At 41.3% G+C, this 15,593-nt stretch overlaps 1 protein-coding gene across 1 annotated transcript in view; it reads left to right on the forward strand.

Moving 5' to 3' along the window:
• The window catches only part of LOC127619502 (glucocorticoid-induced transcript 1 protein-like), a 55,837-nt gene that overhangs the window by 12,376 nt on the left and 27,868 nt on the right, over positions 1-15,593 (forward strand). Inside the window, exon 2 of the mRNA XM_052092340.1 lies at positions 10,398-10,549. Coding sequence (XP_051948300.1) covers positions 10,398-10,549 — 152 coding nt within the window. The remainder of the gene's footprint in view (positions 1-10,397; positions 10,550-15,593) is intronic.

The raw sequence follows: 15,593 nt of genomic DNA on the forward strand, positions 1-15,593 counted from the left end.
TTAATGTGCTAGCTACACCTGTTCCACTTTGATTGCACTCCCTAATTAATCCTTATTTGCCCTCACTGTCTTCACTAGATTATTTATTGTGCTGTCAAGTGGGTATCCTTGCTCTCTTTGTCTAGTTGGTTCTATGTCATGTATCTGTTGGTTGCCTGTCTCTGCCCATGTGTCGGGAAGTGTGGTTACCTTCCAGTTTGCTGTATGGCTGTCCTTGCCACCCACGAATCGCCAGTAGAATATTCTTCATCTCTGCCCACGTGTCAGGAATATGACTACCCTCCTTCATCCGGGCTTTGCTCTCTGCACCACACCACGCTTCACACTTACACGGTGCATCCACCTGTCTTCGAACACACTCCTCCTTTGCCCGCTGTGTGGCCACTACACGCACATAGACTTGTTTCTCACCTCCTGCTACTGCAGCTGCTGCTGAGATTCCTATACATCGCCAGCACAGTTTATGTTGATATTTGTTGTTAATAATTCCATGAACTGTTCTTCTGCTATTGAGTCTCTGTCTCACTCTCTCCCTGACATTATTAGCCTTTTCCACCACCTTAGTTTTCCACAACCTTTTTCGGTAACCACAAAATCCAATATCAGTCGACCTGTAGCAGATATACATTTTAATAATATGTCAACAAAATTTAAACAATCATTTATTTTACACAATATTCATTGAAAAATGGGACAACAAGCACTATTCATTGAAATGGTTTTCAGTAGATTCTAGAACTAACGATGGGCAAACTGACCACTTCCATTAATTGGCCGATAATCTCAAAATGGCCAAATATTGGTTGATTAATCAGTTTGGTTGATACATTAATCTATCACTCCTGGCTATGCCCACTCCCCTTTACGACTGTAACTGCGTGAAGAGTGGAAGCCAGGAGCAATGTTCATCTTTCCCCATAAAATCACATTAATGCCATAAAAGAATTCCAAATATGTGAAGATATCATAACCTGTGGGCTGCAATTCTACAGCTGAGCAATTACTCAATTATTTTCTTCCCTGTCATGTAGCAAAACCACCTGCCCCACATTTAATATAACCTATTTCACAGCTTGGAGTGAAATCAGCAGTATTGCGACAATGTTTGTCAAAATATGATTGTATGAAAAACAACAGAAGGACTTTCACTGATCAACCCACATACTTTCTGTTTGCCAGCGCAGTATTTGACTGAATGTAACTTCCCACACATTTACTAACTGCATTCACGCTGCACTGCCCATTTACACTCACAACTTTGAGACAGATAAAGGGAAAGGTGAAATTAAGACTTTTCTCTTTGCATCGTTCAGTCTGTTGGTCCTGCCCTGCCCTGCTGGGAGGTGTTGTCCTGAAACGGCCTCTTTCCATCTGCTCTCAGGAAACTGTAAAACAAGCAGAGAGGAAGGAGTTCAGTGCCAGGGCTCCATGAGCAAATGCCTTCCACACTCACTAAGCAACGTTTGCGCAAGTCGAACCATGAGGCAAATCAAAACCTCAGCCACCTCATGCTTAACAGTATTGACTTTATGTGCAAATAAGCTTGGCTGTTAGTACCACAAAGCTAATGTATGATAAGATTAGGCATGTTTGACTAAATCATGTTTTCATTAATTATGAATCTAAGTCATTACTATATATATTACAGCTTATTTTTCTGTAAAGCTTCTTTGAAATTATATGTGTTGTGAAAAGCACAATTCAAATAAAAATGACTTAATGTTGATGGTCTTTGCTTGGTTTTAGAGGGTAAAAAATATAAAAAACATACAAGAAGTATATGGCTTCGGGTTTAGTGTTCACTTAGGATCCTTTCACAATTTCACTTTCAGTGCACACCCAAGACCTTTTGACGTCAGAGTTGGTTGATGTAATAAGTTGTTTGGCTCTTGAAAAGGTGGTTTTGGTTCATGTTCTCTCTGGTATTATTAGTTTTATTATTATTAGGGATGTCCTGATACAGATACTTGTATTGGAATCAGGTTCGATAATGCATTCTTTTTCTTGTACTCGTACTCGTAAAAATGCTTTGAAACCAAAAACCAAACCATATAGTACCATCTGATGTATGAATGTCTTTCTGTAAACATTCAGCACAAAAATAACTATCACGTTATCTCCTAGTGTGAGTATTAGACTGCAAAGGCTGAGATTTAATGAGATAAATATATAGTTTGCATTTGAGCACTTGTGAATGTGTGGAGCCAGTGTTGTGCCATCACCGGCTGCTCATACCTTTTAGAGCTCCTTGGCTCATACACAGAATCACCATCAATGAGCACTGCATGCACTGTTTGCAGCAGATGACAGCGAGCAGAGTGCTAATTCACTTTGTAGTGTGAGGCACATACAGACTACATATTTATTTAATTAAATCGCAACCTTTTGCGGTTTAATAACACTGGGTCACATATAGGGCTGGACGATAAAATGAAATATCGATATATATATATATATCACGATAAAGAAAATCCACGATAAGCTTTTGAGGAATTTTCGATATTTACTGCATGTCGCTAAAACACAAGCAGTTCAGCTTTCTTAGGCTGCGTTTCCACTGGGGCGGACGAAATCCGCTCAAAGGCGCTCACAGCGCTAGGAGAGAGCTTCCGCCGCACCGCTGCCAATCCTACGATCCACCTTGCGAGCATGACGCTCAGCTTTCATAGGAATGAATTGAAAACGCTCTCAGCTTCGCTCACAACGCGCCAGTGGTAACGTAGGGTCAGAGTGGATGAACTTGATTCCATCCGCATCGCAAAACTTTATGACAACGGTTGTACCCTCTCATCGTCTCTAGTGAAGAGCGCAACAGAACAACAGTGATGTGGACAACAGCTCTGATCTTTCTGTGCTGTAATTTGAATATTGTTCTCTAGCACCAAATAGGCATAATTTCTGCCCTGTCCCACTCCGCAGGCGTTGCCTCTTTTCCCTGCATGTGTGTAGACATGAAGTGGCACATGATTTAACGTGGTTTCAAAGCACCTTCCAATGTTGTATTTTGGATTGTGCTGTGAAAAAAGCATTTCATTTGATAAAAATAATACAATATTATTATATTCATTTGATAATAGTTTTAATGAATTCATTTATTTACATATTTATTTGAAATAAACTATTTATGTGGAATAAAAAATTAAAAACATTTATCAGCAAGTACGGAAAAGGAAATATCGATACCCGTACTAGTTCTCATAAAAAGGGTGTCGGGACATCCCTAATTATTATTATCATTGTTATTATTATTAAAAATATTTTTAAAATATGAATTCATTATTAATTTTATATAATTCTGCAATTCTCATACCTACTTGTCTCCAAATAAATGGCCTTTAGAGAGTAGCTAACATTCTTCAAATGTCTTGCAGTGTCTTACAAACACAGGGGGAGGAATAAAACTCTGGTTCAGAAAAGCAGTCGAACCAAATCTCAAAGCAACCCAATGTACTGGGTTTAATCCTGTACAAGCACAATTGATTTCATCTATGACATACATAGTCTTTATGGTAATACACTTGCTTTTGAATTCTATAGGGCAAGGTATTGCACTGGAATAAACGTTTACACGTTGTCTGTGCAGACTCCTGTCATGACAATGTAAAGCCAATAAACCTGGGAACTTTTACATGATACACGCAAGGCACTGTTGACATAGGAAAAAAATCCACCCTTGAGAATTATGTTGGTAGCACAACCATAAGTTAATTTGCTAAAAGTTGGATTAATATAATATTATATAGTCGTTTCAACAAATGTTCAAGTTGCTCATTTCTACTGAATCTGATGCCATGTATTTTTAGCATCATAATATTTAAACTTGATACATAAGGCACTGTTAACAGAGTACTCAATTAAGTTATTTTTGGATGTCTAACAGATCTCTTCAATGAACTGTTTCTGGCCTGAGTCCAGTTTTCAGAGCCAAAGTCTGATACACTCACTCTGCATTATAGATACATTATAGCATATTACCTAATCTGCTATCTGTCATAGAGGTCGACTGATATATCACAGAGACCTATAAATCGGCCGATATTCTGACTTTTTTCATTATTGCATTTTCCCATTCAGCCGATTGATTTCTTGAGGGCACCGAAAATTGGAGGCTTGCATGTGAAGCAACTGAGACATGTAAACAGCCAGTCACAGTCCGCATTAAAAAAATCTCATTCTGTAATGCAGATTCAGATTTTATGAAAGTAAACTTGTCAGATGCACAAAACATATACGTTTTTTTACAAGTATAGCCACAATACTTAAGCATAACTTATCATGACATGACATAATTTAACATGAATAAAATCACTTTCTAACCTTGTATGTGTAAAGTTATCCAGTATTTAAACTCCTTTGTCATGATGATGTAACTCCGAAAACCATGTAGGCTTAAATTCTGGAAATTTGATGTATGAGTTGACATGAGTTTTCGGTTTTATCATTATCTTCTGTTTTTGAACAAGCCATAGTGCTATCCGGTTTATGATCAGATGCACAATGTGAAGAAGCTATTGGCGACGTCTGAAGAGAACAGCTTCCCCGAATACATCTAGAATACACAGCTGCTTCATGTTTGGAGTGCAACAGCATCGGCCAACAAACATGCTTGCTTCAGTGCAGTTATCGGTTATTTCAATCTTATTATGTCCATGATCCAACACATGGAAAATAAGCGATGGAATCAGCGCTTCCTCATAATTGCCGTGTCTGGTGTTCGACTAGCACAAATGCATCCAAAAAATGCTCGTGCTGGTCCGGTTATGGACTGCGGTGCGTTTTGTGGAGTAATTTCGATCTGGCCATGGTGTTAAAGTGTTAAAACCGACTGTTGAAGTCTCATACTTGTGGAACAGCTGTTACGTCCTTGAGTTTTAATTCTCCGCAGTACGTGCAATGTGAGCTCTTGCATGAGGGTGCACTTTGATTGTATGGCAGCTTTCCATCTCATGAATAATGTGGAGAAACACTCATTATCTAGTGATGTTCATGTGGTCTGTCCTACCAATCATAACTCTGAGTTTACGCATATACCTAATATTTGTGATGTTACTTTAACTTTCGTTTTGAAACTGGAAAAAGGAAATGTCTCAATAAAACAAAAAAATAACCACTTTCCACTTAACAATAAATGAGTTACATAATGTGCATCCTGTGCATATCTGTTAACATCTCAAAAATGTGTTATAGGGTTTCATGACCCTTCAATGTCAAGTAATAATTAGCTAAAATACTTTCAAATAGTTAAAAAAGGTTTGATTCTGATATTTTTCTAATTATTTTGAATGTACACAAACTACTGATCTGAATACAATTATATTATGTTTGTTAATGGATTATTAAGGAAAGTTATTATTAAGTTTTACCAGATGATTTCTGAATGGGTGACCTCTGCTTTTGTGCATTAATGTTTACAACAATGCACTTTACAACAATTGATGTTTTTGTTTTTTTCATAAACCTAAACACAACTTCTATTCACTTTCTTTTGTAGTTATAGGATTTCGAAAGGAATTCACCTGCATTCTCCAGTGACTCAGTCTCTAGTTAGGCACTTCCTAAAAAGCACACAGTGAGATAAGGGCCACTTCTAAATATGGTCTTCTAGAATGGACTGCAATCCATTAGCTTTGCACTGAATGACCCTGTTTATTACCATGGAAACAGTACACTCTCTGTGTGTCCATACCATCTCTAGTACATGAGTTTGCATTTAAGCCATAATCTTACCACTTGGAGCTTTAGAGCTAATTATTTACCACATATATCTAAGAACGTATTGCTTATGTTTTGCATGCTTACTCTGATATTTACTCGTCACCAAACGGTGGATATTGCATTGATCCTTTCTCTGTTGATTTCATTTTCTACTTGCTTTTCTCGTCTAATTTGGGCTTCACAGTATGCAAAAACTCAGCAGTGATAATATAATTCAGAGAGGTGTGAATAACCTTTGGCAACCTGTGACAAAGTGAGACATTTGTGAAAAAAAAACACTGTAGCTGCCAACTAAACAGTCAGCACAGGCCATAATCTCACCGTTAATCAACTGCACTGGCTCCTTCTTTAAATGTAGCCTCTCTTCCATATCAAAAGACACTCTTGATATAAAGGGTGGGGTTAAACAGAAGCACAGAAAGTGATAAAAAGCAAAAATGCTCTTTTGATATGAGTCACCAGCCTTGAAGTTGCTGGCCAGAACTAATTTGGTGCTGGTCTTTCTGGTGGATCAACAAAGTCATGTTGTTGACAACCAAAACTTTGTATGCTAATCTGGTTGAAAGGGATTGGTCAGGATGGTTAACGAGTCATTAGAAAGGCTTTCTAGTGAGTTTTCAGCTTTAATATATTTTTGCATAAGTGGTTTAATGCAGATTAATTTAGAGGGGGTTTAAGTGTGCTGTAGCGTGCTTGCTACTTACATTTGGCTGGTGACTAATTGTCACATAATTGAGAATAACAGTTTAATTGTCATTTGGAGTGTTCACGTAATGCAATAACAGCGTTCATGGCATATAGATATTTGCTTAAAAGTAGCTTATTTGGACTGTAAAATGTGATTAGATTTTGAAGCGCACAAAAATATAATTAATACGATAAGGCGATTATTTATTAATCATTACAGGCCTAGTGTTCTCAGATATCTTTACTAAGAAGTTACGTCTCCAAAAGCTCAGTCACATTCACCCTTGCACGGCGAATTCCATGGGTGAAATACGGGAATCCACAGAATCAGGAATTTCGGGTGATGGACTTCTGGTGGCGAAGGCATCTCCCTACACGAATTTGATGTGGAGTTCGAGTTTGGTGAACTTTGACACACAAATTTTCACTGTTGTCTCAGCAAGTTGTTTGTTGGTAGTGACCTCTGTCTGGTCTGGCTTCACTTGCGCCTGTGCCTTCTTCGCCTGTTTAGATAATATCACAGAACCACAGTGTTGACACTTTTCAGAAAACAAAACACATACAAGTGACTTACTTATAGTTGTTTCTGCTTAATAAGCAGACTTAGGAGGAGAATTAAAAAAAATTACACTCTTGCTTCAGCACAAGCAACTAATGTTGCACCGATCAGGAAATCTGAGGCTAATTCAGTGTCTTGCCCAAGGACACTTTATGTGGAGTCGTGTGGGCTGGGAATTGAACCACCAACCCTGCGATTAGTGGCCAACCAGCTCTACCACCTGAGCCACAGCTGCACAAAACATAAGAACATACACAACACGGCCACATGCGTCTATCTTTCTTTCAACCGGCGCCTCCAGCAGCCCCTTGTCTCGCTCTCCCACTGATCACAGCACCGGCCGTGCTCCATCAAGGCCCGGCCACGCCCTCCTCCTCGTCACAGGTATATTGATGTGAATTACATCATGTCTGAAAGTTTCAATTTGTGAATGCTTAGAATTTCCAAAAACTCATCCTCCAAAGACCACTCTGTCATGCTTAAAGGGCTGAGCAAGCGCTCATTCATTAGAGTAGTAGTGTATGTGTGATTCCCTGCGTGCTGCAAAAAAGATCAGCCCTGATTCAATGCACGATTGGCTAATTGCCAATCATGGATTTAAGAGGAAGATCGACCAATTTCGATCGGTGGCCGATCGATCGGTGCACCCCTACTAGCAACCCAGGGACCAACATCCAAAACACAACAAATACTGGTATTTCAGCAGAGCCTCTCCAGTTTATTCATGTTGAACTCAACACCAGGGCAGGTTGTTTGCTTCCCAAGGCTCTGCTTTTCATAAAAACACAAGTGCAGTTTGCCTGGTGCTGCCTTGTGAATACAGATACCTGAGTTTGATTTTGAAAGCCATAAAGGTGATGCATGGCTCTGATGATGTATTCACAATGCTGTGGAGAGGTGTAAATATTGTCATCTCTTCTGTAGGAAAGTGTCATGTTCTGACTATATTTGATTAGACAAGTTCATATGTCTTTGACCAAGTTTCTCCTGTCTTCCACTGTTGGATGATGGATCTGCTAGAGGTATTTTTATCAGGCGCATCATGGATAATTTTTGTTTGCATGAATACAAGTTAAGCACAACCAAGAACAAGATAGAGAACTAGCAGCCTTCAAGTAAATCTGATCCGATCACAAACTCAAGTGGAAGCGCACGCCCTCCCATTCTAGGAGACGCCTTACAGATGTAAACAATCATGGATACGGGAACGGCTGCTGTTATTGTTGCTGCTACTCTGTCAGGGTTTCCGTGGATATTTAAAAAGTCTTAAAATGTCAGTAAAATTTAGTTTTACAAAATCTAAGGTAATAAAAAGTCTTAAATATCTTAAATGATCCAACAAAAGTCTTAATTATTATTTAAAGAGATCTTAAATTTGGGGCGGAAAGACAGGAATCGTGATATGACCTAATGTAAGTATGAATCTTCAAAAGAATACGATTTATTATATAAATACATGCGCTGCATCATTTTCTCCAAGCACGCAGGGGCTTGTGAGTGTTTCCAGTTCAATGCAGTTTGTAATCATTAGGACATATCAGAAATGTATGACAAGCAATCACTAATGATCAGCTGTTGATGATGATGAGACAGTATAGTGTTGTTAAAATATGACAATGTTTACTTTTGATTGTTTATATTGTAATGCGTTGTATGTAGATTATTGTGGGAGTGCACATTTTATTTCCCTTATCTGTTTGAATGAGCAGCTGGAAGTAGTGAAGGGCACATTTTTCAAAATAAAATAAAATCTGATTTTGGTATGGAGATATGTTATTAATTTTATTTGTTCAGGTCTTGAAAAAGGTCTTTAAAAGTCTTACATTTGATACAACTCTGCAGCAACCCAGCTCTGTGTTCCAATCACGAATTAAATGGGCAAAGCCCAATTGGGTGCGTCTTAGGTGGGAAGTAGGGCCTCTAGATATGGCAACGTGAGTTGAGGAGCATTTAAAGTTAAACTCCACTTGCTTGTTTGCAAAATCTATGTTTCTTGAATTTAGAGGACCTGCGCATACCATTTGCATTGGCCGCTCACCGTATGACTTCAGATTTGTGTCATGGAGCATCATAAACTACAAGAGTTCCTCCATAGCCGTGGCTAGTCAGCTCAAAAATATCAGACATCTTTAATATCCTCCGACTAGATTTTATTGCAGTCAGAGCGTAATAAATCAAAGTATATACACCACATACTATGCAAATTGTTTCAAAATAATTGCAATTAGATTCTTTTTATTTTTGGTCCAAATCATTCAGCCCCACTATTAAAAGTTCTCAGGGCAAGCCGTTTGTCATCCAGAAGCAAACACTTCAAAGCGAATGGTCATGTGGTGTTACTTTCCACAGCACTGGCAGCGATGGATCATATAGACCAATCACAATTGCTTGTGATTACAGGATAGGGCATTTTATTTATTTTTCTAAAGATTGTAGGGGTGGATTTGTATCTCATGTACTAATCTCTGAAATGTAATGATTTAAACAAGATTTAAATAGATAATTATAAGAGCAGATTAGCAGAGTTATTAGTCAACAGCATTTGCCTTCCAGTGATCACTAAATTAGCTTAGCAGAATGAAGAGTTGAGCCTTTTGTGTACTTTGCAGTTTTGTGTAGTGCTTAAGACATTTAAAAACAAGTAAAGTCACTCGGAAGACATGTTCATAATGGGCAGCCTGCAGGATGCTATTTTTTATTGACACAAGTACAGCTCGTATCTACTTGAATGAGGGAAAAATCGAAATCTCCAAAACGGTTTGTCAAGATCACGAGTGAAAAACATCATTGTCATTGTATCATTAATTTTCTGGCTGTTCCAGCTAATACGAATGTGCATTCTCAATTCAAATGGATAGGCAATGTCTATATCAAAAAGGCGATTGGGTTATTTGGGTCTTTTTATTTAGAGGGTTCCAAATTAGTCACTTAAGAGGTTCAATTTCAGTTTGGAGGCTGCTATAGAAGGTAGCTGCCTATGTAGACAGTACACAGAAAGGCAGCTCACTAGGTTTTGGAACAAGGTTTATTAGTCATTTACATTTTAGATCCAAATAAACAGTGTTTAGTCTGTCTTTATTTGGTTATTGAAAACATCTTGGCATGCTTTGGTGTGGGTGACCTTTTTGAGCTCAGCAAAAAAAATAAAAAAAAACAGGCCTAGTTACCATGTTCCACAATCATTTACCATCCCACAGAAGACTTTATTGATGCAAAATCAACCATGCACCAACTGAGTTATGCAATTGCAAAAACAAACCTTCAGTGTAACTAAACTGGTAATATATTGTTTAGTATATTTACTCTATGTGTGCATCAATAAACTGCTGCAGGTAACAGATTGAAAAATAACTTTTGGGCTGCCACCACCCCACCACATCTGCTCACAACCCACCTGTTCTTCTCTCTTTCTCTTTCTGTTTTTTTCATGTGGCAGTTGAAAGGTCAAAGTCACAACAGGTGCAGAGCACGGGTGCTATCAGACGGACTTCCTCTCTGGGTGCTATCACCGGGCGCTACCTGATAGGACAGTGGCCACGCGAATCCCACCTGCACAACCCCTTGTGCATGAAAGACAAGTCCACACAGGTAGGCACTTTCACTAGCTGTGTTTATATCTACCTTCTGGCTTCAAAGTCTGACCCTGTTCAGGTGTGTTTGCATGATTTACTGCAGTTTCAGTAAACATCATTCTTCTAGATTTTTGCATGTTCACTGTGGAAGGAATTTTGGACTACATTCTCAGTATTTCAGTCGGACAAAAACAATAATTTTTTTAAACGCATTTGTCCAACTTAAATTGATTTCTGTGAAGTTGGACAAACAGATCTAGATAATGCAATTTTTGCTTGGCTTCATCCATCATATATACACATTAATAAGACTGCAATTATATTTGTATTTAACACCTCCTCAGCTCGATTATAACTAGATGTTCACTGTGAAAATAATCATGTAGGGATGAGCACGGGCTACCTGCACCAGCTAGTTGATAATTACAAACACTACTCAAATATCAATTTTTTTTTTTTACTTTGCACAATTGCTTGCCGTGGGCAATGCTACATTATCCTGTACTTTCCCTCTGGAAAACTGACCCCGCTAATGGGCGCTGAGAATATGTGTCATCGAGGTGTTGGATTAGGGAAGAAAATACGGTGGCGTCTTTGTGTGCTTTCAAGCAAAGCCAAGTGTGGCAGTACTTGTAATATTTATATTCTACTCTATTGCTATTCAATTCTTGTTAGAGTCATGCACATCAACAGACAAGGATCTGTTTTTTTTGGTAGAAAGGAAATGCAAAGCGGTATGAGAAACTAGGAAGCTTATCAGCTTCCATTTAAAAGCTTGCATTTTAATTTACATTTAAGCAATTACTAGTGTTTTGTGGGTATGAGTACTCGTCTACAAAATTACTAGAAAATATCCATCCTTAGTTTCTGGAAATACAAAACAGAATTAAAAGTCCAAGAAACAGTCATAAACTGTAGTGTCAGGAGTGCGCCAATGGCACTGTGACTTATCGCTGTTTACACCTGTCTCTTGTGACCACCTGTGTTTGGATTTCGAGGGGAGGTTCTTTGATATCATGGCAACAAACTTCAATCACTACATCAAATTGTTTCCCCAATTATACTTGAATTTGAATCTAATTAGAATAGTGACATTTCGAGCAAGTTTTAAGATTTTTTAAGAAATAAAAGATTTACACCTGTATTTAGCACTGTCCACTTAGGAATGCCATGACATATCTTAATACCCGGTGGAAACAGGGCCTATGATACCTTAAAATTCTAGGGTAGACTGTTCACTATGTTTTGGAACAGAGTTTATGTCAAAACGACTTCTTATCTGAAATTTTCAACCTACGCATCATTGTAATAATGGTTTCAGAATGAGCTGGCCAACACAGTGTGTGGTCAAACCAATGTTGAAAAAATTTACGAACAACCTACACAAAATAAGTAAAGTTAAAAGTGTTTGTGTAAATGCAGAGGCTATATGAAATGTGTCAAATGTTCTCATGGCTTGCTGTTGAATAAACATGTTCTGGAGAGACTGAAGTTAGAGAGATACTTTTCTGATACATTTCTTGTTGTGCTTCACATTGTCTTTACAAAGCTATTTTCATCCGATTAGATGCATGACTAAAAAACTACATGGGTTTACATTTTCTTGAAAAAAATTGATTGGTGCTTGTCATTGCAGAAGTCGCCAACACGAAGCTAAGGTGTTGTGGGTGGTAGGCTATACAGTTACTAGGGTGTTCTCGGTTGCTATGTGGTTGCTTGCTAGTCCAGGTCAAAAGAGCCCACCTCCAAGTCTCTGTGATATTCTGGTCCCTATTTTCGGCTGTTGTGTCGTTTAGAGTATGATCTGTCCAGAAAACAGATTGATCCACATTTGGCAAATCAATCTATTATTATTATAATTTTTTTTTTATCAGTTTCTGTTTTGACATAGTTACTGTGTTTTGGCTTTGTAGGGCAGAGTAATACTGAGGCTTGTCTTCACTATTCCCACTCAATGAGTTCCCACTCATTTTTTCCAATGTGTGTGGGTGGTATACTGTCATTGTACCACAGGCAAAACTAAATACATTTGTAAAGTTTGAGCAGCATTTTACCAGCTGAGTTATTCATGCATTGTCTATGACATTTTGGATTGGATAATTTTTTGTAATTTGTTTTAGAGCATACGTCTATAAGGATTTTTATGTTTCATCATAAAGGGGCATGTTAAAGATCTTTTAAGTCATAGCTTTCATGCTAAATGGCTTAAAAAATCATATTATAGAGGTAGTTCCCCTTCTATCATTCACTAGATGTTGTGTCGATGTAGTGACACTAGGGTTCGCTCTTGGGAGCCCCAAAACATCGTCAAATCTTTGAGAAAAGGCCAATGAAAATTGGCAAGTGGGATTTGCATGCCATTCCCCAGACATACTGGTATAAATGGGAGCTGGAATGCAGGATTCATTCAGATTTATTCTTCGGAGCCGAGTGGTTGTGTATCATCGAGCTGAATCCAATGCATTCCTTCTGCATGCTTACTGCAGAGCAACGTCCCTGGGTGCTTTGACAGTGCTAAGAGCGTATTTCTCCTCTAAAGTGTATATTACCTCTATTAGAGCAAACACATTGACGTGAACGTCTTTTTAAAGATGTGTTTCTGCCTCTGTGTTGTTCCTGGGAGCAGTCATTACCTCTCCGCCTCTGACAGCCACTATCACAACCTTGCGTGTCTGGGCCATAATCACGTTGAGGTAGCATTTGTGGATGGTTCATGTCCTCACTGCGAGAACATGACCATGGCAACGTTGCGGCAAATCCACTTCAGATGTCTCCTCCGCTGGTTCTTCTACCTACATGTATGAGGCCGCCCTGGTTGACTCTGAAGGCAATTCGGGGGCTTCTATAGGTTCGGTTCCGCCGGGTAATCCCCCACAGACCGCTCATTCCCCGGTACGCTCGTTTGCTCCCATCCAGTTCTGGGATGAGACAGGTAGCTCACCTCATTGCCAGCCTAATGTCTGTTTCGGAGCTCGTGGGTTGGATGAGATGTCGATCGCTGCATCGGAGAGTGCCTTGGGACTCCAAGACGCCGAGGACTCGACCGAGCTGTTGCCTTCGGGTGTCCCAGTTTGAGGCCGACACGGAGCTGACCGCCATGCTGGCCCAGGCTGTCGCGAGTGTCGGGCTAGTGTGGAACCCGCCACTCGTGGCCATGTCCCCCTCCAGTCCCCTTCTTCCCGGAGGTGTATGATGAGCTGACAAGGTCGTGGAAGGCACCTTGCACTGCCCAAACCCGATCATTCAACTCATCCGCTTTTGCTACCCTCGATGGCGGAGCGGCCGAGGGTTATGTCACGATACCCCGGGTGGATAAGGCAATCGCGGTACACCTGTGCCTGCTGAGCGCCGCCAACTGGAGGAGTCATCTGGCACTTCCTTCCTGAGCCTGTAGAACTACGTCGTCTCTGGCGACCAAAGACTACAGTGCTTCCGGTCAGGCCGCCTCCGCCCTGCATGCCATGGCCCTCTTACAGATCCATCAGGCCAAGGCACTAAAAGAGCTGCATGAGGATTGTTCTGATCCTGATGTGCTACAAGAACTGCGCTCGGTGAATGACCACGCCCTCCGTTCGACCAAGGTCACCTGTGGCTGAATCTGGTTGAGATGAGGGACACGGACAAGGCACGTTTCATTTTTGGCAACACCATCGAGGACTTCGCCCAGCAGTTCTCAGCTTTGAAGCAACAGACCGAGGTCATCCAGCCCCTGCGTGGTTCAAGAATGTGCACCCCATCTGTTCGCAGAGGGCATCCCCTTATGGCGACACAAGTCCAAGCGGCTCTGTCCCAGCCTGAACCAAGCTCTCGGCCCCGGCGTAGTGCCCCCCACAGGAGAGTGACGTCCCCAGCCTCTCGACCTGCCGCTAAGACCCCAATAGGTCTCTTAAGCGCCCCTGAGATGGGAGACCAGAGGATGGAGATGATTGCCGGAACTCTGGAGCTGGTGAGCAGACCACTTCATCCCCCGGTGGAGGGCCGGGAGGAGAATCTTATGTTCCCCTTTCCTTTATGTTTGCCGCACCCCGCATGGGCTGCGGTTCCCACATTGTGAAAAAAGAGACGTTTCCTCTCTCCTCGGGTCACACCACCAGTGCCTACGGTCGCCATTACCTCAGCAGGAGTGCAAGCTCTGAGCAAAGGAGACCAAGGGAACAATCACGTCGGACATACCGGAGGGTGGGGCATCGTGGCAGGGTGGAGCCAGAGGCACAACGTTGAGGGGGCTCGAACTCCAAAATCGTGGGCGTTTTGAGTCTAGGGACATCGAAGCACTTACCTGGCTCTGGGTACCCACCATAGGACCGGTCAGCAATGGGGGAGGAGGGTAACAGTCCTCTTAACCCATCACAACCACCCATGGATGGGTGTGTTTATGCCGCATCCAGGGTCTCGCAAACATTGCTCCATGCCTTCACGTGTCTTGTTGCACCAAATAAACCACACCCCCGGCCAGCCTGTGGTGACGAGACTCCAGGATGGCCCAAGAGGCCCTCCTCAGTCGCCGGCCCGCCTTACACCGGCATGGAGAGCAATGTAAGTGCTTTGAGGGATCCCTCAGCGCGGCCGCCTCTGGTTGGAGCATTGCTCCCCGACGCGGCATTCCCTGCTCTCCCCCGCAGCAAGGCCCCACCCCCAGGTACGTTGGATGTGATCCTTCCGTTAGTGCCCCTTGCCCGGAGTTTGGATGCGTGGCTATTGCTTTCCAACCTGTCGTGCTGGTTGGCCAGAACCATCCAACTCGGCTATGCGATTAAATTCGCCAGGCAACTACCCCGGTTCCACAGGGTTAACTTCACATCAGTGAAGGACGAGAATGCCGGCATCCTACGTGCAAAGATCGGGTTTTACAGCCCTTTCTTCATTGTTTCGAAGAAGGGCCGTGGGTTCCGGCCAATCCTGGACCTCCGAGTTCTGATCCATGCCTTTCTCAGGCTCCCGTTAAAGATGCTGACACAGAAGCACATTTTGACGTGCTTCCAGCCTCAAGATTGTTTCACGGTAGACCTGAAGGATGCGTACTGTCACGTCTCAATTTTACCTCGACACAGACCCTTCCT

This window comes from Xyrauchen texanus, chromosome 26, assembly GCF_025860055.1.
Source record: "Xyrauchen texanus isolate HMW12.3.18 chromosome 26, RBS_HiC_50CHRs, whole genome shotgun sequence".
Taxonomy (NCBI): Eukaryota; Metazoa; Chordata; class Actinopteri; order Cypriniformes; family Catostomidae; genus Xyrauchen; species Xyrauchen texanus.